Source organism: Lissotriton helveticus, chromosome 10 (assembly GCF_964261635.1).
Source record: "Lissotriton helveticus chromosome 10, aLisHel1.1, whole genome shotgun sequence".
Classification (NCBI taxonomy): Eukaryota; Metazoa; Chordata; class Amphibia; order Caudata; family Salamandridae; genus Lissotriton; species Lissotriton helveticus.
This window is the reverse complement of record NC_136071.1, coordinates 1,006,934,089-1,006,958,512: the sequence shown is the minus strand read 5'-3', so window position 1 is coordinate 1,006,958,512 and position 24,424 is coordinate 1,006,934,089. Positions and strand designations below refer to the sequence as shown.

Here is a 24,424-nt window from a genome sequence, read left to right as displayed (position 1 = left end):
AGCCGGCTCAGGATAACAGTCCTTACTATCAGTGCTCTGGCCTGTGTTGGTAACATCAGAACAATCTTCCGAAGCACTCTAATAAGGAAGAAGCTGCTCCCAACTGTTTTATTTACTTGAGTTTCTAGACTTAACTTGTCATTGAAACTAACTCCCAGGTGACGCACCGTGTCAGTGGGTATCAGTGGTGTAACAGTAGGAATAGGCCAGAAACCAGATGGGAGTAGCAATGGAAATTTTCCAACTGCACAGCATATGCTCTCTGTCTTGTCGCCATTAAATTGCAAGGAATTATTTTTCAACCATTGTGCAGTATCCTGCATACAGGCATGGACATTTTCCAATGATACGGATTGATCTCCCTCCAGTGACAGGATAAGTTGTGTATCATCTGCATAATTCACAAGATTAATGTTGTGTGACTTAATGACCGAAATCAAAGGGCTCACGTAGACATTGAACAATATCGGCTGATTGCGGACCCCTGAGGGACACCATGCTGGATGCTGGTAAAATCTGATTGGTAGGGGTGAAGAGCTACTGCCTGTCGTCTACTGGCCAGGTAGGATTGAAACCATTAAAAAGCCATGCCATCCACCCCAACTCCTTCAAGCCTCGCCAAAAGGACCTCGTGGTTAACCGAATCAAATGCGGGAGACCGGTCCAACAAAATCAGTATAGCTGACTGTCCCCTGACTGCTCGCATTCGTAGGTCGTCCAGAACGGTCATCAAGGCAGTCTCTGTCCCATGTCCTGGACGGAAGCCAAATTGCACATCCTTTAATTTGTTGTTGACTTCTAAGAACTAGGAGTGTCTTGCTAACCAGTCGCTCTGTAACCTTCACTGGATAGAGTAGAAGAGAAACGGATCTGTAGCTCTTTGGACATGCTGGATTAAACGTGACTCTTTTCAAACGTGGTGTTATTATTGCTTGCTTCCAGCAAGTCGGTACCAGCCCACTGCTCACGGATTAACTGCAGATCAGTCAGAGTACCGGGAAGAGTTCTGAGACTAGTTCTTTCTATATTTTATGAGGTGGTGGGTCCATAGGAGAGCCTGAGGAGACGCTTAGAGCTACTTTGGTATAGTTCTCCTCAGAAGGTATCTCGAAGTGATCCAGCGAGCCCAAGATGACCGCACCTACCCACCCCTTCTTCTAATTTTGTAGTGACCTCCTGGCCATACCACAATTATCTTCTTCATTAACCGTTTTGCCCACTTTCAGCCTGTCAATGATTTTACTAATCTTATCCTCACAAAAGTTTGATAGACTATCACAAAGATCTTGTGTAGGATGAATCTTATTTGTGTACAGTCTGGATGGCAATATCGTTCACTAGTTTGAAAATACTTCTACTGCTAATAGGTGCCTTCCATATAATATCTGCAAAATACTCTGCTTTTGCAATGGAAATTTCTTTTTTATAGTTAGCTATTGTCACCTTCCAAGTTTTATCCTCATCTGCATATGCCTTTCTCCACTTCCGTTCTGCCTGCTTGCAGCCCTTTTTCAAATTTCTCAATTTTTCATTATACTATGGGGCTGAAAGTCTACCTAATTTTTTATTTATTTTTTAGAGAGACTACCTGATCAAGCCTTTTGCTTATCTGTTCGCAAAAAGCTTTATAGTCTCTACCACCTGTTTGTCTGCATCAAAGGACCTGTTCGCAAGGAATGCAGGGGATAATGTTGCCTTTTTCATAAGTCCATTCCAGTCCCTACCTTGATAGTTCTTTACCACACTGGTAGTTAAGATGTTCATCCTGGGGTTAAAAACCCGAAATGTAATCAAGTAGTGGTCGGACCAACCCAAAGGCAGAATATTTTCCACTCCTATAGCAATAATAACTGTAAGATGCACACATATTAATCTTACCTCCATCGCCGTCATCTGACCCTCTAAAGCTCGGCTCCTTCAACATGTCAAGCTCAGCAAGCATTCGGATATAAAGATGATGGCGTTTGAATGACGGGTAGAATTGTTCATCCCGCAACATTATATCATATACCTTAGTGAAGACAAAGAAAACACTTAAAATGCATTTAGCAGAATCTGACAAATAATTACTTAATCAAAAACAGTGCTCTACGTAGTGAACTCACATTGGAAATCTTCCAATCTCTGATCATTTATCCCAAAAAAAGATTAGCATTTTTTTTTGGCCTCAAAGAATATACAATCAATTGGGACTAATAGCATTTGAAATTACAGCTTCTACTTCTCTCAAAGCATTAATTGTAAAGTGTGGGAGGGAGGGTTATCCAGTGCAAACATTCAAGCACATTATCCTTTGAATTCACACCACAGATCTAGAAGTACAAGCTGAATTTAAAAAAGCTAGTTTCATTTCCTTGATCTCCGTTGTTATTAAGATATGAAGCTGCCATGGCCAAGAGGTCATACACATTAATAGATTGTTTTACACATCAGTTAACATAACTGTAAGAAATTGGGTTGTTGGTTGAGAGGGGTGTAAGCCCTTCTCAAGCAACAGCCACAATCCTTGGCAGGGTGCCCCACAAATCTCACTAAATTAACCTGTGCTTAACACTCTGGTAGCATGGCACAACAGCAGTCAGGCTTCACTTAGAGGTAATGTGTAAAGTATTTATGCAGCACACAAACAGTAATAAAGTGAGAATACAACACAAGAAAAATCCCACACCATATTAGAAAAATTGTGTAAAATGGAATAGATGGGACGCAAAAAAAAAAATCCAATCAGAATAACCGGAGATATCCAATTTCAAAGATTTAAAGATTTAAATAAGTATAGTGCCTAAAAGCACAAAACACCATTTATGCTTAGCTGGCCATGCGAGAGCAGGTGAAATTCACAAGTTCAGGCAAACCACAATGGCACGTGAGCTGGATACAGGGACCAGGTTTGTGCCACTAAAAAAGTTACCTTCTAAAGTCCAGCATGAAGAGTTGTGTTCATGGTGGTGGAGACCTCTAGTAGTAGAGAGAACGTTGCAGATGTTCGTTGCTATAGCGTGAAGAGCAGGCTGTGTGTTGCAGATGGCTTTTACTGTAACGGGAAGATCCTATCAGGTGGTGCAGATGGTTGTTGCTGAAGCTATGCGTTGGCGGTTCCTGCGGGCTGTCGATGCTGCAGCGCAAAGTGCAGATCTCGCATTGCCAGTCATCGCTGGCAGTCGCTGTAGCATGAAAAATCAGTTACACCAGAGCTTTGTATTGGCAGTCAGTGTGGGTGGCAAGATCTTGGGGCAAACTGGTCCATTTGCAGTTGCAAAGAGCCCAAACTTCAGTATTGCTCATTTTCTTTAAGGAGAAACTCAAATGATGCAACACCAGGGGCCCAGAACCTGGGAGGCACCTCTTGGGGATCAGGAGCTCACTCCAGCAGAAGCCTAAAGGGCTCAGGCAGGTCCAGTTCAGATCCAGTGTAGGACGTTCAGCTGGGCAGTTACATGGAGGCATCTGGAGATTGTTGTGTCACTGTAGCTCAGAACAGCAATGTCAGTAAGCGGACCTTTGGAGTCACTCCGGTAGTCTAGGATAGAGGGTGCAGGTCCAGACTATCTTCTTAGACAGCAGGGCAGGCCTCGGGCAGGTCCAGGACAGCAGGACAGCTGGGCAGTCCTCCTTCCATAGTATCCATAGGTCTAGGAGTGTACCGAAGAATGGGTTAAAGGGACTCCTTTTTATACCTGTTGGCCACTTTGAAGCAAAAGAAGCTTCTGTACTCTTCCCCCTAAAGAGGTGTCTGGAATGTTCTGCTTCCCTGCCACGATTCCAGTGTGTCTGCAGGCACAATAGGTTAGTGTGAAATCCTTTGTGTGTGAGCTGACGCAGTGCGACAGGTGACAGCTCCCCCCACCCCTTTCATCAAGTCAGGATAGCCCATTTTGCCAACACCACACCCTCTTTCATATAGCTGTTTCGGAGGATTGCACATAGGCCAACTGCCAACTACTTTCAGGTCTCACCAGAGAGATAGCCGGAGTACACCGACGATGTATATAGATCTACAGCAAAACGCCACGGACGTTAACAGAACTACATTTTTCATGATTCAATGGGGGACCGCGTTGTTGACGTCATTCCGTACACGGAAAGAGAGTATTTCACCTCTTCCGGGGAAGCAGCGGGTGCCGGTTATTCTTGCCGCTGAGACGCCCAGAGTTCGTGGAGGTATGGTAAGGGTGCATCTAGCCCCACATTCTCTTTGTTATATTCCTTAACACGCTTAGCGCATGGGGCAAACTCTCGATGATTAATGGTTCTTTCACCTGCCCCATTGGCCGAACGCAGTTCCAGGTGCTTGCGGGAGCAGACGAGCTCCGCTTGTTTCCAGCTTAAGAACAGGCAAGGTGTTGTTTTTTCCTGATTGATGTCCTTGTGGCGGGCTAGGGAGGCGGTTGCCTTTCCCTACTTCTTTGACGTTCTCTTTTGTTGGCGAGTTTGTATAACTCATGCAGGGAGCATGCGTTCGCATGAGGAAATAGGCAGCGTTCTCGGAGTCATGTTCTCATTGTTGCGATTACGTACTAGCGCACTGATGTGGATCTTTCTTTGAATCACTTGCAAGGAGGATTATTAAGAGTGCGTTATTATTGCTACTGCTGTGTGAAGTTCCTTTCCAATATAATAGGATCTTATGACATACAACCTATTTATATTTATTCTGAGACATATCAGATACTGAGGTAAACACTGTCCACTAAAGAAAACTTGGTTGCCAGTGGAGTAGTGTGATGAACCAATCCGGATTTGAAAGATCTTCGTATTTACCACCTTTTGATGAAGTGCCTATGCTTTGGGGCCTTCTTTTGTGTTATTTCACTACAGGGGAAACTGAACCTACACAAGTCAGCACTTCACCCGTGTTCAGCCACACTCTGCATATCCTTGGGTAGGTGTTATCACTGGAATAAAGGGAGGGGTTGGTGATTCAGTGCGCACATACGTGTTAACGTGTTGTTTCATCCGTAAATGTGTATGGAGCCTTGATTACCACTATAAGCGGACTAGAATACGGAGTAATTTTGCTTTACAGGTACATAGAAAGAACCATAGGTACCTGTATTCTTGGCAGTGTATTACTGTTTGTGTGTATTTATCTTGCATTACCTGGTTGTTCTTCTTGTTGCAGGTCTCCCTCCCAGCTGTCCCCATCCTTCCCTTCCCCCGCTTGATCACTCCATTGAGTCTGTACTACTAAACCAGACCGTGGTGGTATCAAGAGGATGACCATAGAGTACATACGACCTTGAGGATTCAAGGCCGCGGCAACTACACCTAGTCCTGTGATCCAGGAACCAAATGGTTAGAACAAGAAAATGCCCACTTTCTAAAAGTGGAATTTTCAGAAATGTGACTTAAAATCTGATTTTACCATTAAAGAGGGTTTCAAATGATAATTTCTCAGACACAAAACCGAACATTTCTACCTACTCTCAAACGAAATGTATTCATTATTAAATGTACCACGGTAACTCAATGTTATCTAATGGGAAAGGAAGGCCTTGCAATAGTGACAAACGAATGAGCATGAGGAGGGATGTGCAGAAATATGGCTTAGGAGGCTTTTCATTATTTCGCATGCTGGCTTTTATTCATATTGGGTGACAAATATTGAGTCTACTCTGATGCCTGAATAATTAACACGTGCTGTTGTTGAAAGCCTGAATTGGCATGCAGCTGGCATATGAAAATGTTTATTAAAGCATCTACCTGGAAACGCTGTCTCCGCAGTGAACTTATATGCAAGGAAGAACGATGAAACTATGCACTATTCATTTTGGTGTACTATGGTTAAAGGATTGGATAACTGATGATGAAAGCGCTTTACTGGGGGAAAGGCTCCATTTAGCAGTGTGATAGATGGGTTGCCTTAGTCACGTGCCTTTGGGAGGCTTCTATTCACCGGCATGACAAAACAGAAAACTAGGTATATACATAAATATAGTCCCAATTTCCTTTTTCAAGAGGTGCTGGGTGTTATATCCTGGGGTTGTTAGGAGATGTGGTACTTTATTAATAGTTTTTCCCTCTTGTCTTTGCTTCTCTTTACACTCCTTCTCGACGTGGTCACCACCTGTACCCTCTGGAAAGTTTGGAGAATAGTTGCGGAGAGTTTAACATCTGTGGGTCACCACTATAGCTGAAATACTTTCTCCTTTTCTTCCCTTCCCCTTTCTTTCATCAGGCAGGTTAGTGATTACCGTCACTCCTCACCCGTGAGATAAAAGGATTCATAATGCCTCTTTTCAGATAAAGGTGCTTTTACACTAAGATTTGATATGAATACAATAATAGAGGGGAAACAAAATTAAAGTGAAAGAAAAAAAATCCTAGGTTTGTCACTTTTAAACTTTGAGTGCAAGCGCTTCCACGCATCACTCACCCACGATGCCACAACTCTCCTGAGTGGTGGCAGGCTGCTCAGCATAGACAGGCGGCATCCCGCACTCATCGAGCTCCTCACTCACATCTGTATTGATGTTGGGATTTGCTACCGCCAGTTTGTCCGGTTCCTATTTGGCTTCCATGGTTTTCACACTCGTCACGTCTGGGTCGTTGTATCTGCTCCCGACTGCGTTCTGTGGGTCCTTCGTTTGGCTTTCTTCTACTCAACGTCTGCGATAAAATTTTCCCCGTTCCGCGCCTCTTCTGCCTTCAAGTTGGCGTCCCCTCCACTCTCTTTCCGCGTCTCTCCATAATCAGTCTTTGCTTTCCTTGCTCCACCCTCACCCCCCTCTAAGACACAGCAGGGCTTTAGTTTTGCTTATTGGCTTGCAGACGTCAGTTCTGCCCCTCTAACTTTGTGGTCTTTCCTAGGTGCTGCCCTTGCGAATTGAGAAGTGCTGTTGGAGCCGTCATCCCAAAGCCAGGTAAGTGTATGGGGTGTGTCAGGGCCTCATCACAGAGCGTTTTTAACTACCAGGTAATGTGAAACAAAAGTAGATGTGCACCTGTTTAGATCCAAAGTAAAAAGGTTTATTTTGCCAAGTCGAAACCGCAATTTAAAGCTGCACAAACAGGCTGAATGGCAGACAGGAGACCTGTTTAGAAAGATTGTGTAAGTGGGTGGCACAAAAACTGCTGCAAGCCCACTAGAAGTATTTAATTTACCAGCCCTGGGTATATGGTAAATTGCTTTACTAGGGAAGTATAAGCAAATTAAATGTGCCAATTGGGTGTAAGCCAATAATACAGTGTTTAATGAAAAAGCACAAGCACTTTAGCACTAGTTAGCAGTGGTAAAGTGCAAAGAGTCCTAAAGCCAAAAAAAAATAGTTGAGCAAAACAGGAGAGATAGCAAAAGGTTTGGAGACTACTACCCAAAGGTGTCAGGTCTAACAATTACAAATCAAAGTATAGAACAAGGACATACAACCAAACCAAAACATAAATAAACCATATAACCAAAATGCACACCAATATATACAACATACCATCTACCATATGATAAAATACCATGCTGACATATCACTGTAACATTAAACATCAAATGCAAAAAAAAGAAGCCTACCAGAGGGTAAAAGAAAAGTTCTTCTCAATGGTAACTGTGATTTAATAAAAACATAGTCCAAACTCATAACTGTGATCGACCGTTTAAAATATATTTTTCTTAATTATTTTGGTTTCAAATGCAGGTTTAAAATGGTATGGTAGGGGGCGTGGCCAAGATGGCGGGGTAGGAAGACGTGTTTGCCGGAGCTCCCGACCCCATCCTAGGCCCTAAGCCCTGATTGCTGCTAAGAACTCCCCCCCAGAGCCATACAGAGCGGCTGTGCTGTCCAGGGGCTGGTCACCGCCTGGTCACCGCCGCCGGAGCCCCGCAGAGCAAAAACTCACCGAGTTCGCGGTGACGAGCTGCGGACCAGTGACGGCGCTGCGCCTGGGTCCCGCCGGATCAGTAGCATCGGGAAGGCGGAGGGGCGCTGATCTCCCCAGCTGGAGAGTACGGAGCACCTGGAGGGCATCGGACTTCGGAGCCCCTATAGCGGTGTGGTGCAGCGCGGTGTCCGGGGCGTCCCTGCTGTCCCCTCTATGCCCCAAGATGGCGGCGCGCCAGGACCGGAGATCCCCGCCCGGACTGGACGACAGCCCTGGGACTGCCAAGTGAGTGCGCTAGCAGGAGCGGTTGCTCCCCGCTGCTAGGCGGGGCTTCCCTGGCAACGAGGCGGACGAGGCGCCGGACACAGCGGTCCCTCCGGCCGGTGCTGGGTGATCTCCCCACTCAAGGGACAGACGTGACCGGGGACGGACCTACGCGAGCGCCCGGCTTGGAGGCCTCCCCGACCTCTGCGAGGAGCCGGGCGCTGCTTCCGGCAAGACCAGCCATATCGAGCCCAGATTGAGACTGCATGGGCACAAGCGCCTCGCCTACTTGTGGCGCCCCCACGCCCCTGGTACTGATTCACTTGTGCATGAGGCCACCAGCGAGGCCTGCAGAGGTTTGAGGCGAGTGGGGGTACTGCGGTCACGCCTTGGACGGAGCTCACGTCCCCCAGATACAGGGGGGTGCCGTGGGGGTTCTGGCCTCCCCTCTCGACGTTTGCCACGTCTACAGTCATCCACGGGGTGACGCAGGAGCACAACCGGGCTGACGTGGTGAGCCCTTTCGCCACGAGTACCGGCTGGACGTCGGTGAAGACACCGGAGCCCCTGAGCCGCTGTTCGCCCCGGTAACGCAGCGCCTGAGACCCCCTGTGAATAGCGAGCGCGAATCTCCCCGTGGTTTCTGGAGCTGCAGTGGACCGCCGCCCGCCCTGGCCTGGAGGTGGACCCCTAGGGGCACGGGAGTGGACGTGCTAAGGAACCGAGACGGGCGATAGGCCGGGTGAAGGAGCTTACATCATGGCTGGTCAGCGAGGGGGTAAACGCAATGATCGCACGCTTCCAGAGATGCTCAACAGACAGCCGGCCAAGGGTGACAAGAACTCCTCTTCGCCTGGAGCAGCTGGGAGCTCGCACTCGGGTGCGGCGATGGAACCCCCGGTCACCAGATCTTTTTTGGAGTCTCTGTTCAGCACATTGAGGGACGACTTCCAAACCTTGAAGCAGGAAGTGGCGGGTGAGGTGAGAGAAGTCCGCAGGGAAGTGGAAGGTTTGGGCGAGAGAGTGGACACTGTAGAGAACTCCACGCACAGACAGGATGAGGAGATCGCTCTTTTGCAGCAGGAAGTACTGACTCTCAGGGAACAGCACTTGGATCTCCAATCGCACAATGAGGACTTGGAGAATAGGTCACGAAGGAACAACATTAGGGTCCGGGGTGTGCCATCATCGGAAGAGAACCCTGATATAGTTAGGTACCTGCAGGAACTCTTTCGCATGGTCTTGGGAGAAGGGGACGATTTCCTCATTAGAATTGACAGAGCACACAGAGTAGGACCCCGCAGAAGGGCTAATGGCCCCGCTCCGGACATCCTGGCGTTCCTCCCGGACTACCCGCTGAAGGAAAGGATCATGGCGGAAGCACGAAAAGCGCACTCGCTCACCTTCCGAGATCACCCTGTGGCGCTATATCAGGACTTGTCTACCCTCACGCTTCAGAAGCGTAAATCATTTAAGATTGTGACGGATTTTCTCAAGCAACACGACACGCCTTACTCCTGGGGGCACCCCTTCCGTATCATCTTTCAGTGGCAGGGACAGACTCACCAATTGCGGAACCTCCAGGACACCTGCGAGATCCTGGGCATCACCACGGAGGGGGAAGAGACCGGCACACCGAGAAGACGGCGCACAGCGGAGGGAGATTGGCAACAGGTTGCACGCAGGAGAAGGACGGCGGAGAGGACCCGGAGGCCAGGGTCTCCGACTATTAGAGCGGAACGTGAGGCTGCTGTTCGGACAGCGTCCGAGGAGCTTGGAGATCCGGAGGTTGTTGCATTGACCGCTTAATCGTGCTCCGGGGGGAGTTCGTTACAGCACTGTTCCAACAGCTGGCTGAAGGGGGGTGGGGGGGGGGGGCGAAGGTTGGACACGTGTGGCTGGACGTCCACTAAGGTAACATTCCACGGACTGGTCCGTTAGGGCCGGTCTGGGACTATTTCAGGAAGTTTTGGGTAGTTTGGGGCGGGGGGTTGGGGTTCTGATGCTGGGGGTTGTGCGGGAGAGGGGGGGGGGGGAGTTGGGGGGTGGCTTGAGAGGGAGGGAGGGGAATGGGGGTTGGGGGTTGGGGAAGGGGCTAGTTGATGGGGGTGAGTTGGGGTTTGCCTTGTCCAGTGCTTCTTCGGTGTCTGCATATATCCCGCTAGGAACGCATGCTCACTTGGGAGTCATCATGGTGCCACACACTATGGTCCACACATATAGGAACAGTGGTCCCGACTGTCCATGGCTGAGTTAAAGATAGTCACCCTGAATGTTAAGGGCCTGAATAATCCCACGAAGAGGAGGGCTGTCCTCTCGTTATTGGAAAACTCCCAGGCTGACATCTGTCTGCTCCAGGAAACCCACCTGTTAGCCGGGGACTGTCACAGGCTGAGGTCCCGCCACTTCCCTACACAGTTCTTCTCCTCCAACACGGCCAAAACGGCGGGGGTGGCCATTCTTTTGTCCAAATCATTCAAGGGGGAGGTGCTGCACAAACTAGTGGAACAAAAGGGGAGACTTCTAGCCTACAGATTTAAATTGGGCACCCTGGTATTCACGGTGGGCACAGTTTATGGCCCGAACGAACAGCAAGATAGATTTTTACGCAAGGCTTTGGAGGATGTCACAGCGTCACAGGACATATATATAATACTGGGTGGGGACATTAATTTAGTCTTTGATTCCTCGAAAGACAGATCAGCGCAGCGATACCCGCAGACTGGGGAACTCTCGCAAGCGGTGAAGGCGCAGCTAGTTGAATCAGACCTGCACGACCTCTGGCGCGAGCTCCACCCGACCGACAGGGACTTTTCCTACTACTCGCATGCACACAAGACGTATGCCAGGCTAGATTACCTACTGGTCTCGGGACCGGCTCGTGCCTTAGCTACCGCCTCGGATATGGGAGTCCTTTCCCTTTCGGACCACGCACCGGTCTCGGGGACCTTCCTTCTCCCGCCGGGCTCGCCCCGGAGGGGGGTCTGGAGGCTCCGAGACACGCTTCTGCATAAAAAAGCGGTAGTGCAGAGTATAGTGGATTCTATTAGGGATTTTCAGCTACACAATTCTAACCCTGACACCTCGCTATCGACTCAATGGGGGGCTCTTAAGGCGGTAATTCGGGGAGAATTCATTGCGATCTCGACCGCAGACAACCGCGATAGGAAAATGAAGCGGGACGAGCTCACTCAGAGGGTTAGGGAGCTTGAGCACGTACACCGTCGCACAGGGGCTCCGAGAGTCTGGAAACAGCTGAAGGTGGCCAGGAAACTCTTGTCCTCACTGGACTTAGATAGGGCTGAATACGCGGCGCTGCGCTTAAAACACGCTTACTACACGGGAGGGGACCGCTGTGGCCGCCTCCTTGCGGCCAAACTGAGAGTAGCACACCAGAGTCGCCAAGTGAAGGAGTTAGCGGGGAGCGCGGGACAAGGGATTACGGGTGATGCTGAAATTGCCGAGGTCTTCCGTCGATTCTATGCCGACCTATATGCAGCTGAGGCCGCACAAATGGGGAACCCGGAAGATTACCTTGACTCGGTATCACTGTCCTCCCTAACCCCCGAGCAAGCAGACTACCTAGAGAGAGAGATTAGGGTAGAGGAGGTTATAGCAGCGATTTCTAGGCTTAAATTAGGGAAGGCCCCGGGTCCGGACGGTTATACCGCCCTCTTCTACAGGACGTTCTGCACGACGCTAGCCCCAATCTTGACCAAGCTGTTTAACTCCTTCTCTGACCCAGGGGCTATTCCTCCAGATCTCCTACAGGCGACGGTATCGGTCATTCCCAAACCGGGGAAAGACAGGACACAGTGCGGCTCCTATAGACCAATCTCCCTACTGAACGTGGACCTGAAACTCTACACGGGGATCCTGGCGATGAGATTGGCACAGTACCTTCCCGGCCTGATTAACCCTGATCAGGCTGGCTTCGTGCCCGGAAGGCAGACTGTGGATAACACTAAGAGAATAGCTCACATCTTGGAGAAGGCCTCCCGTATTCCCGGGGAGAGGATGCTGCTCTCGGTTGACGCCGAGAAGGCGTTTGACCGGGTGCATTGGCCCTACCTCGAAGGGGTGATGGCGCGGTTGGGATTGGGAGAGAAATTCCGGAACATGGTGTTTAACTGCTATAAATTCCCTTCTGCAACTGTACGGGTGAATGGCTGTGGTTCCCGACGGTTTGTTATCGAACGCGGTACAAGACAGGGATGCCCGCTCTCCCCCCTCCTCTTCGCGCTCTACATGGAGCCCTTCGCCCAGCGGGTACGGCAGAATGTAGCCGTCACTGGGGTACGAATGGGTGGCTTCTCCCATGCTGTAAGCCTGTACGCGGACGATGTTCTTTTCACGTTGGAGAATCCGGGGCGCGCCCTACCCGCTTGTATGGCTGAACTTAAGGCCTTTGAGAGTGTAGCTGGCTTTCGGATGAATGTGGAGAAATCCACAGCCTTGGACATTTCCCTGTCTCCGGCAACAAGAAACGACCTGCAGAGGCTCTTTCCCCTGCGTTGGTCACGGGATCAGGTGCAATACCTGGGGATTGCACTGGCCCCGACACTGCAGGCAATGGTCTCCATCAACTATGAGGCCATGGGTGTGAAGGTGAGGGAGGAACTTGGTAGATGGAGCAAAGGGACGATCTCTTGGCTGGGCAGGGTTGCGGCGGTCAAAATGACCGTTTTACCCCAAATTTTGTACCTATTCCGAGCACTACCATTACAGCCCCCCAAGGGTTGGATTCAACGGATGCAAACTGAAGTGTCCCGCTTTGTGTGGCAGGGCCGTAAACCCCGAATGCGCCGCGCTCCTCACGACTCTGGCACCGGAGGCTGGGGGGCTGGGAGTCCCCGACCTCCGCAAATACTTCCAAGCATCCCAATTGCGTTACTTGGTGGAGTGGAGTAGGTGGGAGTCCGACAAACACTGGCTCTTCCAGGACCAGGCTGTGGCTGGGCGCCCTTTACAGGAAATACCGTTCCTAGGCAGGCCACACCGCCCCCCGAATCTCTATGCGTCTTATATCACGCGTGTTCCGCTGAAAGTGTGGGACTCTACCTGTCGCACTTTCGATCTCACCACCTTTCCCTCGCCATTCACACCTATTGTGGACAATCCTGATTTCGCGCCGGGGACAGAGCAGGGGGCCTTCTCACACTGGAGGGACCGGGGATGTAGGGCACTTTTCCACATGTACACTACGGAGGGGGTCATTCCCTTCCAGAGCTTTAAAGATGAATATCAGATGGCCGAGTCAGAGCGCATGCGTTATTGGCAGGTAAGACACTGGGCCCTGCAGCCGAGCGTTAGAGAGTCCGCAAATAGGAAGTTGCTGCCGTATGAAAAGTGGCTGATAACCCGCACCTCGGACGCCAAACTCATAACTGACCTGTACAGGATGCTCCAGCTCCCTTCTTCCCACTTCCACATTCCTGGTCGGGAGCGCTGGAACAGGGAGCTGGGGAGGACGCTTAGCCCTACGGAGTGGGACCATATTTCGTATAGGGCGCGACACTCCGCTTATCACGTGGGCCTCACGGAAACCTTTACCAAGATTTCCACATATTGGTATCACACCCCTGAGCGATTGCATGAAATGAACGGGCTCCTTAGTGACAAATGCTGGCGGGAATGTGGGCGGGTTGGTACATTGACACACATCCTCTGGGACTGCCCCGTACTGCAAGCCTACTGGTCGGCGGTGATTGATGAGATTGATGCATGCTTTGAGATTGAATTGCCCCGATTTCCAGCGTATGCCTTGCTGGGTCTCCCGAATAGCTTGATGTACCCACTGAAATCTAGGAGGGGACGGCAGATTGCTATCATGCTGGGTTCGGCAGTCCAAAACATACTGATACACTGGCGCACGCCTACCATTCCTTCACACACAGGTTGGCTGCACAGATTGTGGCATGTTCTGGGGATGGAAAAGCTGTCTCTCACACTGGCGGGAGACGTGACCTGTTTTGAGGAACTGTGGCAGCCCTTTCACTCGCTATTGGCCACTGAATTTAAGGAAATTACATGCCCTAGGTACCTGAGACTGCTGAGGCTTACGCCCCCGTTTTGAAGCACTGTTCCATTGCGGGGGGGAGGAACAGGGCCATTCAGGAGCTAAGGGATTCGGGATGGATGATACGGATGGCAATTTACTTCCACGATACGCAGCACTGGACAGGGAGGGTGGTGGGAGGGGGGAAGTTTGTTGGGGGGTGTTGTTTACTTAAGAGAGGTATAGGATGTGGGGGCGATGCTCCTTCTTTTCCCCCTTTTTTGCACGTTCCCATGCCAGTGGCAGGATATTGAGGCAGCCCCCCTGGGCTGGGACATTTGCACTCTACTCATGGGACTGTTCCTGCTACGTATTGGGCATATCTGTATGTTTGTTCTACAATGCGACTGTACCTTTCTAATAAAATACTTTAAACATAAAATGGTATGGTATAGCAATTCTATATTCCACTCCTGCATCAAGTATCATTAGCGCCCTTTATGTAAGAAACTAATATATACAACTGAAAACCATTGCACCATCTAGTTGGGACCAGAGAACTGAAGATGTAGTCTTAGAGAAACATGCAGGTGGGAAGATGGCACTGACGATCCAGTTTAGGAGCAAGTTGAAAAGGTGTGACTGAGTTGTCTTATGAAGGACAAGAGGGTAGAGTGGGTTGTCAGCTGGGGAGGAGTGACTTACAGAAATTTGTTGCTGTTACAGGAAGGACTGTTATATGATTTGGTAAGTCCCAAATGTATAGAGTATCGAGAAGCAAGGAGCCTTTACTTCCTTAGGATTCATTGGCCACTGTCAAGATACACGGAGAACGCCTTAAATCCCGACACAGAGATATTGATAGCTAATATACTTGTTGTAGTAACCAGGAAAAAACAGGATTCGATTCGCCCTCTAGATGGATTTGTCGGAGATGGTGGTGTTATCTGGGGACTTTCGGGGATTATAGACCAGATGTGGTTATAAACAGTATAACAGTCAGAAGCTTTGAATAAGTTAGTTGAGTGAGCCAGAAAGACTAGCCAGAGCAATAGCAGGAGGCCAACTAGTATTTATGGTGGAATACGCTGTAACTAGCACCACTCTATTCATTTTGTAAGCCTAGTGGAAAAAATTATGTTCTTTTCTTCTGGCTACTCATTGTCTACCACTAAGCACCTAAATGTGCATACATACCTCAAGATGTCTTGGGTGTCCAAGTCTTAAAGGTAACATCTCGTTATTTAAAGAAAGAGCATGTGAATTTCTATCAAATAATGTATGCAACAACCAAAGAAAACGGCAAAACCATTTCACAATTTCTTTTTACTAATGGAATACACCAGTTAGCAGCATTCCCACTTAAATATCACAAAATAAATGGCGCTTTAGCCTGATCACCTGGGAATGTTTTGGGTTTGCATCCAAAAATTTAAAAATCATTGAGAAATAACAAACATTTCTTTAAACCTCTAAAGAATCTTTCAGGAAGTACCAAGGGTGTTGCTAATGAATAACAATACATATGAGTATTAGTAAGCGAGATGGTAGTATCAGTGTCCTTTGGTCCTGAAGGCAATCTTGACTATCATCTTTTATTTCTGTTCTTTGCATTGTGCCAGTCTCATTTACATTAAAATAGTTGATTTTACAAAACTGACCTCCTGCTGCAGTTTGTTTAGGACATTAAATACATGCGACTAAGTAACTTTAGGATTTATTATTCAGGATAGTGGTGTGGGTTAGGCAGTCTGTCAAAAAGCATCAACTTTATACTCTTGATCCAATAGTAGAGATGTGCGCTTCTTCCACTCACCACAACCACCTTAACTGCACACAGTTTGATATGAGAGTCAAATAGAAGTGACGAAATGAAAATGAGATAGGAGAGCATAGAAACTATATATTGCTCCGATTCCTAGTCTTGATCACTTATTAAACAGAAGTTAAAGGCACTGTACACATAATAATAGTGTGTTTCATGAAAGAATCCTTAGTTTCTTTATTAAAGAATTCAAGCCTATAAAAAGACTGGAATTAGTCTCCAAAGTCTTGGACTATAACATTCTAAATTCAAAGAACAGCTCAATGTTTTTGTCCTGACACCCAAGACATTCTTATAGCTTTGGTGGCCAAGAATAGTCTGAAGTGCCACAACTGAAGGAGTGTGATATTCGTAGGTGTGTTTGTACTGCCACCTGTAGTATTACGACCCCCTCAGGTGCTCATTGTGGACCTAGCATGCAGTGCTCATGATGCTTTACCCCCGTGGCATTTTATGGAGCACTATTATATCATCGCGATACCAAAGGGGATGATGGACGGAGCGTTGGAGCAAATCAAACACTCACCCCCAGTCAACTGATCTGGGTTTAATCCATCATCATTCTTTAGCTCACTCCACCACCCCAGTTCAGACATGGCCATATGCAAATGATTGGAACAGTCCAGCCCGAACTGCCAAGCCAGGTCTTCCCTGGACCGGAAACAACTGGGGTGGCGGAGTGAGGTAAAGAATGATGATGGATTAAACCCAGAACAGTTGACTGGGGGTGAGTGCTTGCAATGTTCAACACTCCGTCCATCATCCCCTTTGGTTTTGCTTTGTTCGCCCTAAGTTGGCAGGGTATGCCCAGACATGGATACCTTGCTCACTTTGCCACTGGATTCAAGCTAGCCTGGCTGACTGGCCAGAAACCGGTCCCAGGATGCTGGTTTCCGGTCCAGGGAAGACATGGCTTGGCAGTTCCGGCTGGACCTTTCCCATGAGGCACAGGGTCAGACTGATTTGCATATGGCCATATCTGAACTGGGGTGGCGGAGTGAGCTAAGGAATGATGATGGATTAAACCCAGAACAGTTGACTGGGGGTGAGTGCTTGCAATGTTCAACACTCCGTCCATCATCCCCTTTGGTTTTGCATTATATCATGACTTGTGTTCCCCAAGACCAGTAATTCCATTGAGCTTGAATCCCTGCAAGTGGCCCCCAGAATCCCGTGAGCCAATGGCAAGCCTTGCTCCCACTGTTACTGGGGCCTTGGTGTTGTTTTCTATTATGCACATTCGAGCAAAAATGATACATTTCTTTCCTATGATTTGGTTCAGATCATCAAGTTGTATCTTCCCTTTTTGTAAGGTCAAAGCGAGTGCACTAATGTGTTGTCTCCAAGGTTCGAGAACCTTCCAGATGGCCATGTGACTCACGTGATCTAGCTTCTTCCCCTGAGCCCTCGAGAGGGCATATAAACCCCGCTCAACCCTGAATCCTGGCATGTCCTCGCTCCCTGCAGAACAGGCTTCACCCTTCCCACTCCCTTGAAGAATTCTGCCGGAACAGAGAAGCGATCCAGTCTCCTTCAAGTCCATCTGAACCTGTGGTTCCCGTGGCTCCAAGTCCCTTGACATCTTCCTCCTCTCTATCTCTTACATTACTACTGAACCAATGTGATTCCCTGAGTCAAAGCCTCGAGATCATCTTTGAAATTCAATCAAGTGGAAGAACAAGGCTAAGTAATTGATTTCAGGTTAGTGCTCACTAATCCTCCTATAGTAGTAGCAGGACTGAGTATCAGAATCTTCAGAGAATATAGACTTTTCCTTCATGCCCTATCTGTGACTTACTCAAGTGCTTCTTTTGTGTTTATACTCTGGACCCTTCCCACAACCTTGGTGTTCGAAGGGTTTTTGCGCAAGGATTAAAGGCTTGAGCTCCATGTTTCTCTGAACAGTAGTGCCTAGGGAAAGCACTTCAGAGTCTTTGATATATGTATGAACCTTGTGCTGAAATCTGTGTTCAGAGTTTAATCCTTGGGAGTGTTCCACACCCCAATCTATAATTTTGGTTATTCTGCTCTCATGTCGTGCTGCTGATGAAACCTGTAAGTGTATGTCACTGAAGTCAATGTATGGTCATTTTATATAGAGGCCAGCTGTTGTACTGATGGTAACTGCCTCCTCTTTTTATTTCAAGTGCATTGCGCCATCGCAAAACTAGAGGTTCTGGTCAGTGCACATCTACCTCACAGACACATGTATCAGAATGACAGATTCTGTTACACAGACTTGCGCAGCCACAGCTCTGATCCAGTACTGCAAGTCTGTCTTTTCTTATTTTATCCCAACACCCCCCTCACCAAGGGTCACACTTTGTTTAAGGAGTTTCCGTTTCTTGAAAGGGCTAGTCCCTGAGAGGGATAGGAGGTCCAACATTGGCTCCAGTTACATCCACGCAGTTGGGACCAAGTGAGTGCACGACAGGCAGCGCTGGCAAGTGCAATGAGTGGTTCAAGCTGCGGAGGCCTCGTGACAACAACCTTGGCACTTAGTATTTTACAAATTAAATACTGACTGTGTCCCAGTATTCTCTGAAAGACCAACAAAATGTCCTGCCACCTGACAGTTTTGATGGAGAAACCCAAATGGTACAAAACTTGGCAAGCCTGCTGTGTAGTCTATAGCATCAAGATAAGAATTCCATTTTTTATCAGACAGTTGCATTGATAAGCATGTATGTGAATGCCCTCCTTTTCCAGTGAGCTGTGCCTACAGGCAAACATTTGAAGAAAACTCTTAGTGTAAAGTCTTTCTGAAAGAGAAAATGTTTTAACCAATGGTGTTTTCACCACCTTTGAAGCAGAGATACATTTTTTGCTTCCGGTACTTAGACACAGGGAAAAACGCACTGGATCTATTGCAATTTAAAAGAAATCACTGAGCACCATCACTAGCACAATGTCTAGCAAAATTGTCATCATGAATCTTTATATGCTGAGCTATCCATTTAACGGTTCAGTGGCCAATGTTAACCTGGGAATTCCTTCTTTCTTGAAGAAGATGGAGTAGGTACAATGAATGCCCTGTACCAATTCAGTGCGGAGGAGTAGGGGGAATTCTACGCACCGCCCTCTCCCCAGCTGAAGGATTTCCCCGACCACAACCAAGAAATGCGTTACTTACCTGTACCTGCAGTTATCCAGTATTGGTGTCTTTCATAGATTCACATGCCTGAATCATTCCCCGTCGTCGAGACGGGAGTCTCCGGTACATAGAAAAGTAATGTCTTATAGACATACATAGAGAATAGTAGGCCTAAAGGCCTCACCTTAGTAACATATCCATGTCCTTTTGTAAAAAGGACCAAACTCTAGAGAAGAGCCAATCAGCTATCACCTCCCTCTAGAACCTTCCTGGCAGGAGCCTCAGTTCCTCAGATTTTCGTACGCACTAAGCTAAGTAGGCGTGACACAGAGAGTTAGGTGAGTCCTTCCAGGGGAGACGGGAGGGTTGCATGTGAATCTATGAAAGACACCAATACTGGATAACTGCAGTTACAGGTAAGTAACGCATTTCTTATCCAGTATTATGGGTGTCTTTCATAGATTCACATGCCTGAATCAGAGTAGCAAGCAATGCAGACTGCACATTTCTGATGGAACAGCATATACAAGTCCTTAGATAAGACACATCATGCGAGCATGAACCATCATTAGACCTCCACAATAAGTATTACTAAAGAAATGTGCACACCAGAGTAGGATGGAGGGACGGAGGAAGGCTCACCTTACTGAAAAGATGGCGTAACACTGATTGTCTCACTGCTGCATCATTCATCAGCTCCATATCCAGGCAGTAGTGCCTAGTGAAGGTATGCGGCGACTTCCATGTTGCCGCCCTGCAAATGTCAATGACTGGCACCCCTGCAAAGAGAGCTAAAGAAGTGGACATGGCTCTCGTGGAGTGCGCTCTCACTTTGGAATGCAATGGCTGTCCAGCTTGGTCATGATAGAAAGCAATGGCTGCAGAAATCCATCTAGAGATGCTCTGCTTGGCAAGCGGTAGACATTTTCTAGGTCTGCTGTAAGCTATGAATAGCTGGTTAGATTTCCTGAATGTTTTCGTTTTGTCAGTGTAAACTTCAAGCATCGCTTGAGATCCAAAGAAAGCAGCGATCTCTCAGCTGCCGTGCTTGGGTTCGGAAAGAAGGAATGCAGAACCACAGGTTCATTTAGGTGGAAGTCCAACGGGACATTTGAGATAAACCTAGGATTGGTTCTCAGGATTGCTCTGTCGTTATTAAACTGTAGAAAAAGATCCTGGATTGAAAACGCATGTAGCTCACTGACCCCCCTTGCAGATGTGAGCGTCAGGAGGAGTGCTGATTTCCACGAGGCATACTTTAGGTCAGCTCTGTGTACTGGTTTGAACGGATGTTTCATGAGCTGGTTAAGAACCACATTGAGATGCCAGGCAGTTGGCAACATCCTTACTGGCGGGAAAGATCTGTATAATAGTTTTAGAAATTGCTTAATCAACCCGCTTGACCAGAGCGATGGACTCGTTGAAGTTCTTTATAACGAGATATTGCGGCTAAGTGTACTTTAATGGAGAAGTGGGCTAGGCCCGACTGTGCCAGATGTAATAGATAAGGTAATATTTGCTCCGGTGATGTGGAGAAAGGCCGAATCCCGTGATCTGCACACCAAACACAAAAGCGCTTCCATTTCAGGGAATACGTCTTGGTCGTGCTATCCACCCTTGCTCTGGCAAGAATGTCTACAGTCTTGTGGAATATTCAGATTGTGGAACTCTCTGAACTCAGGAGCCAGGCGACTAACCTGAGAGACCTCAGATCCAGATGTTGAACTTTATTGTTGTTCATTGTAAGCAGAGATAGATACTGCCGCAGGTGGACCGGCGGCTCCAGGGATAGACGGTGGAGCTCTGTGAACCAATGTTGCCTCGGCCAAGTTGGGGCTATTAAAATTAGAGTACAAGGCTCCACCTAAATTTTCCTGAGGACTCTGGGAAGCATCGGGAATGGCGGAAAGGCGTACGCAACGACGTTGCGCCATGCGATGGAAGATGCATTCCCTAGAGACCCTGACTGGGGATGCCAACTTGCGAAGTGTGGGCATTTGGTGTCCATTGTCGTCGCAAATAGATCAATTTGCGGCGTGCCCCATCTGGAGAAGATCTGGTCGATAATTTGTTGATCTAGCTCCCACTCGTGTGACGATGTTTTCTGCCTGCTCAACAAGTCGGAGAGCACATTGTCCGTGCCTGTTCCAGATTATTTTTTGCAACTCGCGATAGTGTGTCAGCGAGCGTGTCCCTCCCTCTTTGTTGAGGTAGTGCTTAGTCGTGGTGTTGTCTGTCCGGATGAGCACCAGGGAATGTTTCATTCTTGGCAGGAAAGCTTGAAGGGCCAGGAAGACTGCCCGCAGTTCGAGCAGATTGATATGTAGTTTCTTCTCCATAGGAGACCACTACCCGCTTATCTGTAGCTCTTGCAGAAAAGCTCCCCAGCCTTCCAAGGAGGCGCCTGTTGTGACAACATGAGGAGCAGCCGGAAGCAGGAATGACAAGCCTTGAGAGAGGTTTTGAGATGACATCCACCATTGCAGGGCTCCGACCATCTGAGGATTCACTTTTATGTGGTCGTCGAATGACCCTGTGCATTGGACCCACTGCTTCAAGAGCGCCTCCTGTAGATTCCTCATTCGTAGTCGACAGTGAGGAATCAGGAGGATACACGCTGACATCCCCAGGAGGGATTTGAAGTGACGGACTGTCAAGACTTTCTTCGAGGCTACTATAGCAGCTAGTGCAAGGGGCTTGTACATCCTCTCTCTGGATGGGAAAGCTTTTGCTGACCGTGTGTCCAGGGTTGCACCTAGGAAACTGATGCACTGAGAAGGTTGTAGGACCGATTTTCCTGATTGAGGGTGAGACCCTAGCAATCGAAAAGCTTTAAACAGGCGTTGGAAGACCTGGACGCGTCTTCTAAGGATGGAGTCCTGACCAGCCAGTCATCCAGATACGGAAAGACTTGGTGATGGCACTGTCTGAGATATGCCACCACCGGGGTACGACATTTCGTGAATATGCGCGGTGCAGACTTGAGCCCGAAGGGCAGAACGCAAAACTGCATGTGTCTGCCCGCTATTGCAAATCGCAAGTACCTTTTGTGATTCCTGTGAATTGGGATATGGAAGTAAGCGTCCTGTATGTCTAAGGACGCCCTAAAATCCTGCTGTTACAGTAGTTGCAAGACCTCCTGGATCGTTACCATGCGAAACGACTACTTCTTAGGAATTTGTTGAGGGCCCTAAGGTCCAAGATTGGTCTCCACTTCTTGTCTTTTTTCTGGATCAAAAGAAGCAAGAATAAAACCCTTTTCCCTTCTGAGATGGAGGTACTCTCTCTATTGCTCCTTTCTGCAGCATAATCGAGATCTCTCATAGAAGCAGCCATAGATTTTTGTTATTTCCGCTGTCCTGTACCTTGAAAGGACGACCTCCCAAAAGAGGATTGCTTGTTTTGCTGTTGTTGGCGCTGTTGATATTGCGGTCTACTCTGGCCTGAAGAGCAGGAAGACCTGTATTAATAATTTCCTCTGTAGGAAGACTGTCCTCTTCCTCTATTTCTACAACAGGACTGGTTCTTATACTTAGAGTGCCCAAAGGTCTCGCAGTGTCTGCTTCATCAATTTTTCATGCCAAATAGTAACTGGCTAACATATGGCATGCCCAAAATCTTTGTTTGCACCTTAGGACGGAAAGAGGTTGCCTTTAGCCATCCTTGGAGCCACAAGACTGCTGCTCCAGCCAACTGGCGGAACCCTGTCATAGCGATATCCATCACGCAGTCTATAGTTTCTGACGTCGATGCTTCATCATCTAGCAGAATCCTCTTTACTTCCTCTTTGGATGAATCTGGCAATTCCGACAGCTAAGGGCTATGTGTGCCCACAATTGCCTATTATAGCGTCCCAAGAGTGCTAGGGCGTTCGCGGCCTTTACAGTCATTGCCGATATTGAGGAAAACCTGTTCCCAATGTTGTCCTCTCTTCTTACCTCCTTACCAGGAGGAAGCGACAAAGGGGCCGAAGGATTCCTGGAGGTCTTCTAGGCCGCCTGTGTCACCACGGAGTCCGGCTTAGGATGCCCTGTTAAACACGCGGGTGCTGTATCTGGCGCCCTACTTCTTATCCAACTGAGGGATCACTGGTGATACAGAGGAGGGGTTCTGCATGACCTTTACCCTTTCTGATTATAGGTAATCGATAATCGGTATTGACCTTACTGCCTTCTTGAGAGGTTAAGTGAAGTCATACAAGAAGCAGACCGGTTCTTGAGAGACCATTGAGATCTTAAAACGTTGAGCAGCCCTCTCTACCACATTATAAGAGATTCCCAAATTGTCAGAATTTCCCTCGTCGACGGGTCCGCCGATGAGATCGGCGTCATAGACTATGCCGTCGTAGACGAGCAGTCATAGACGAGGCTGTCGTAGGCGACATCATAGACGATCCGTCGTAGACGAGGCCGTCGATGAGGAGCCATCGTAGAGGAGCAATCGTAGACGAGGCCATGGTAGACGAGGCCATGGTAGACGAGGCCATGGTAGACTAGGCCATCATCGACGCCGTAGACAGGCCGTCGTAGACGAGCAGTCATAGACGAGGCAGTCGATGACGATGCCGTCGTAGATGAGCCATCGAAGACAAGCCCTCGTAGATGAGGCCATCGTAGACGAGGCCATCGTCGACGCCATAGACAGGCCGTCGTAGACGAGCGGTCATAGACGAGGCCGTCGTCGACGACGCAGTCATAGACGAGGCCATCGTAGACTAGGCCATCGTAGACGAGGCCATCGTAGACGAGGCCATCGTAGACGAGGCCATCGTAGACTAGGCCATCGTAGACTAGGCCATCGCCGACGCCGTAAACAGGCCGTCAGACGAGCAGTCCTAGACGAGGCCGTCGTCGTCGAGGAGCCGTCGTAGACGAGCCGTCGTAGACGAGCCATTGTAGATGAGCCATCGTAGATGAGGCCATCGTAGATGAGGCCATCGTAGATGAGGCCGTCGTCGACGCTGTAAACAGGCTGTCGTCGACGCTGTAAACAGGCCATCGTCGACGAGCCGTCGTAGACGAGCCATCGTCGACGAGCCGTCGTAGACGAGCCATCGTCGACGACCCGTCGTAGACGAGCCATCGTAGACGAGGCCATCGTAGACGAGGCCATCGTAGATGAGGCCATCGTAGATGAGGCCATCGTCGACGAGCCGTCGTAGACGAGCCATCGTAGACGAGCCATCGTAGACGAGCCATCGTAGACGAGCCATCGTAGACGAGCCGTCGTAGACGAGCCGTCGTAGACGAGCCATTGTAGATGAGCCATCGTAGACGAGGCCATCGTAGATGAGGCCATCGTAGACGAGGCCATCGTAGACGAAGAGGCTGTAATAGGCAATGATGATGGTTTCTTTGTCGACGATCCTGTTGACGATGTTGGCTTCTTAGTCTTTACCTCAGGAGGAATAGAAGACGCCTTCCTGAAGGGT

General features: G+C 48.6%; 1 protein-coding gene across 7 annotated transcripts in view; it reads right to left on the bottom strand.

Moving 5' to 3' along the window:
* The window catches only part of SNX13 (sorting nexin 13), a 547,690-nt gene that overhangs the window by 273,352 nt on the left and 249,914 nt on the right, over positions 1 to 24,424 (bottom strand). For all 7 annotated transcript variants that reach the window (XM_078663681.1, XM_078663683.1, XM_078663682.1 and 4 more), the window contains one exon: positions 1,879 to 2,011. In XM_078663681.1, coding sequence (XP_078519807.1) covers positions 1,879 to 2,011 — 133 coding nt within the window. The remainder of the gene's footprint in view (positions 1 to 1,878; positions 2,012 to 24,424) is intronic.